The sequence below is a fragment of the Trichosurus vulpecula genome, chromosome 3 (genome assembly GCF_011100635.1).
Source record: "Trichosurus vulpecula isolate mTriVul1 chromosome 3, mTriVul1.pri, whole genome shotgun sequence".
NCBI lineage: Eukaryota > Metazoa > Chordata > Mammalia > Diprotodontia > Phalangeridae > Trichosurus > Trichosurus vulpecula.
Window position 1 is genome coordinate 278870934 of NC_050575.1, and position 4013 is coordinate 278874946.

General features: G+C 59.4%; 1 protein-coding gene across 2 annotated transcripts; it reads left to right on the forward strand.

The window, feature by feature from the left end:
* The first annotated feature begins 1614 nt into the window (after positions 1–1614).
* On the forward strand, positions 1615–3444 carry INSM1 (INSM transcriptional repressor 1). 2 transcript variants are annotated; one of them, XM_036748287.1, is made up of 3 exons: positions 1615–2468; positions 2541–2775; positions 2863–3444. In XM_036748287.1, the coding sequence occupies exons 1-3, from the start codon at positions 1615–1617 to the stop codon at positions 3442–3444; spliced, it is 1671 nt and encodes a 556-aa protein (XP_036604182.1). The 2 variants fall into 2 exon arrangements, with proteins under 2 accessions (XP_036604182.1, XP_036604181.1); XM_036748286.1 differs by having other exon boundaries at positions 1615–3444.
* The last annotated feature ends 569 nt before the right edge of the window (positions 3445–4013 follow it).

A 4013-nucleotide genomic window follows, 5' to 3' on the forward strand; every position in this document is an offset into this window, starting at 1 on the left:
AAACAGCAGACAAAATGCACGAACCGAATTAAAATGCATGAGGCGGCGAAGGATAATTTAAAAGAAGTTTATCAAAATGGATTGATATGTACGTGAATTTTGGTATTTTGCAAATACTTGAATAAATGAAATGACTGTGCTGTAGGGGAGCAGAGGGGCGACTTTGCACAAACGATGAGCTCTAATAGGGCATTATAAAGATACAGGAAATAACTAGTTTTGGTAGGACGACTAAAAAGAAAAAAACTTTCAAAATGAAAGTTCTTTTTGAAAGCAGAAGATTCATACTAATCCATCTGTTGTTTCAAAAAGTGCTATGAAATGAGTTCTTGAAGTTAATTAAGACTTTTTAAAGAGAGAGCTAGTGATGTGTATACTAATATTTCACTTCAGTAATTCAGATACAGTTTGGATTCCTAAATCTCTTCAGTTAATTTAGCAGAAATACCAGTGTTTCTGTTTTCACTTGAAATACAGCTTCCCTGAGGAATTTTCTGGGTTGCTATCCTGGTGAAGAAGTCAATTTTGGATTCGGTGTGTTGATTTTCAGACCTCACAGGCTTCTGCTATTTTCCACTTTTATTAATTTTCCAAATACCATGCTTTCTTCCCTATCTTTGACTTCTTAAACAATTCAGATGTCACATTTCTGACTCTGCCCTCTTCACCATCTTTCTCCGTTTTTTCTCTTCCACACCACTTTTCCCCTGTTCCGGCTCCCCCCACCCCCTCCAACTTCGCCCTCCACTTCAGTTTGCATATTGAACCCTCCTGACATATTTTGGGCCATTCTTCTTCTTTGTTGCTATTTTGCTCCAGAACTGCGGGTAATCCCACCGATTTTAGATGCTGCTCATTGTGATGCTGATGGACATTTCCATTTGGCAGATCTGTGCCCCCCGGAGGAGACACACAAAGCCAAGGCACGTGTGCCTTCCTATAGAAAACCATCAGACCGTGAAAAGAGGAGGGGCCAGGCGTGTGCCTCTATCCAGGAGGGGCCAGAAGTAAATAGGAGGCAAAAAGGGGGGGAGAGGGGGAATGGGGAGGGGGGTGGAAAGAAAAGAAAAGGGGGAAAACACCCTCAGGTACATCTGCTATACCTACCAAGCAACCCCTAAGTCCTGCCCCCTTTTTTCAAACCTCTTTACCCTCCCACCCTCAAATCCATAGGAGCAGTGGGAAGCGCTGATTGGCTCGGGACGGAGCGGGAGGCGAGAACAATGGCATCCTCCCCCCCTTAAAAAGAGTGCAGCTATCTGGGCAGGCAGGGGAGAACAGGGACGTGTTTGCGGGGGCACGGAAGGAAAAAAAAAAGGCGCACCACAGACACGTCCCACAGACACGTCCCACAGACATCACACCAGCAGGCAGGAACGGCAGGCAGGAGCGAAGGAGTTCGCGACTGCTTACTGCGGGCGGAGCCAGACTGATGGGCGAAGCCGGCGGGAGGCGCTGAGAGAGAGCCGGGTACCAGCCAGAGAGGAAGGAGGCAAGGAGCAGAGTGCGCTCCGAGGCACCCGGAGAGAGAGCCGAGAAGGGCGCATCCCTGCGCCGCCCCCTCCAGTGCCTTCTCAGTCTCCGGGGCCGCCCGCCCCGCGCAGCAACCCAAAGATGCCCCGAGGATTTCTGGTGAAAAGGAACAAGAAGTCCACGCCCGTCTCCTACCGGATCCGCTGCTGTGAGGACGGCGACCGGGAGCTGCTGCTCTTCGCCAGCTGCGGTGGCGGCGGCGGCGGCTCCTCCCCGCCCCTCCCCGGTTCCGAGCGGGCTCCGGCCGCGCTGCTGGCCAGCGCGCCCCCGGCCCCGCTGCTGCTGCCGCCGCCGCTGCCGCTGCCTCCCCGGGAGCTGCCGGCGCCCCCGCCGCCGGCCGCGGGCCCCAAACCCGTGCAGTTCGGCAACCCCGAGGCGGTCTACCCGGCGCCGCTGTACAGCCCCACGCGGCCCGTGAGCCGGGAGCACGAGAAGAAGAAGTACTTCGAGCGCAGCTTCAACCTGGGCTCGCCGGTCTCCGCGGAGTCCTTCCCCACGCCCACAGCCTTGCTGGGCAGCGGGGGCGGGGGCGCCAGCGGCGGCGGCGGGGGGGGCACCTGCGGCGGGGACCCCCTTCTCTTCGCCCCTGCCGACTTAAAGATGGGCACCGCCTTCTCCTCGGTCGCTGCAGCCGCAGGCGCGGAGGCTGGAGGCGGGGGCGGGGGCCGGGGCGCCGGCAGCCACCACCCCCCGGCCGGCAGCCTGCTGTCGGTTCCCGGTCCCGCCGCCGCCTCCCTGAGGCACCCAAGTAAACGGCCTGCGTCCGCGCCAACCGCGGAGCCTGGTGCTCCGGCGGCCAAGCCGGCCAAAGCGCCGGCCGCCAAGAAGCCCAAGGCCATCCGCAAGCTGCACTTCGAGGACGAGGTGACCACGTCGCCCGTGTTGGGCCTCAAGATCAAAGAGGGCCCCGTGGAGCCGCCCAAGGGCCGGGCCGGGCTGGGGGCAGCTGGCGGTGCCGCAGGGGGCGGTGGCGGCGCGGGCGGTGGCGCGGGTGGTGGAGGCGTTAGTGGTGGCGGGGGCCGGCCTCTGGGCGAGTTCATCTGCCAGCTGTGCAAGGAAGAGTACGCAGACCCATTTGCTCTAGCCCAGCACAAGTGCTCCCGCATCGTGCGTGTGGAGTACCGCTGCCCCGAGTGCGACAAGGTCTTCAGCTGCCCGGCCAACCTCGCCTCGCACCGCCGCTGGCACAAGCCCCGACCGCAGGCCGCCGCAGCCGGCGGGCACCACGCCCCGGGGACAGCCGTGGCCGCCGCGGGCCCCCTGGCCCCGCCTGCCGGGGGCGCCCGAGCGGCGGAGGGCAAAGGCAGTGCCGACGAGGCTCTGGCCAAGGCTGGGGCTGGTGGTGAACCGAAGGAGGCGGGCGGTAGCGATCGGGACACGCCGAGCCCCGGGGTGTCAGAGTCAGGCTCCGAGGATGGGCTGTACGAGTGTCATCACTGCGGGAAAAAGTTCCGCCGCCAGGCCTACCTGAGGAAGCATCTGCTGGCCCATCATCAGGCCCTGCAGAACAAGGGGGCACCACAACCCCAGCCCCCGCCACCACCCCAGCCCGCCCAGCCGGACGACCTGCTGGTCTACCCCAGCTACCCCGGGTCCGAAGGCTTGCAGCCGCTGCCGCCGCCCGAGAAGGCGGGGAAGGAAGCCGCGGGCGAAGGGGAAGCGTCGAATCCCCTCAACATGAGTGCCCCCACCGAGTGCCATCTGTGCCCTGTGTGCGGGGAGACCTTCCCCAGCAAGAGCGGCCAGGAGCGCCACCTCCGCCTCCTGCACGCGGCCCAAGTGTTCCCCTGCAAATACTGCCCGGCCACCTTCTACAGCTCGCCGGGGCTCACGCGGCACATCAACAAATGCCACCCCTCTGAGAACAGACAGGTGATTCTGCTGCAGGTACCTGTGCGCCCCGCCTGCTAGAGAGAGCCTGCTCCTCGCAGGAGAGAAGAGAAGAAAGAAAGGGAAAGAGGAAGGAAGGAAGGAAAAAAGAAAAAAAAAAAGCTTAACCTCCTTTCCCCATCATAAATATCCACCCCACCCCCAGCCCCGATCGCTCCTGCTCCCCAGCCCCTGAAGAAGTGTGCCTTCGCTTGTAGAACCACAAAGAGACTGTGAGCCCCGTCCGTCGGTCCTTCAGTCCATCAATCTGTCCCCACCCCTGCCCCTCCTGCTCCACCCCAAACTGCTTCTTGGCGTTCGTGAATGAAACGCGCTGGTGGTGAAAACTGAAACGTGAAAAGTGTTGTCTTGATCTTGTAGCGTGCTGGTAACCAACTCTTCACCGTTCCCCTCCCCTCCCCTCCCCCCAACGCCGTTGCGATTTTATTTTTTTAATTTCTCCTTCATTTTCTCCAAGTTAATGTGTTCTCGTGAGAGCTGGTTTATTTCTGTTAAAAGGGAAGAAAAAGCTGTACACTTTCGTCTCCTTGTTGGTATTCCTCCCTTATCCTTCCCCCTGCCCCTTTCCTTTGGATTTTTTGGAAGCTCAA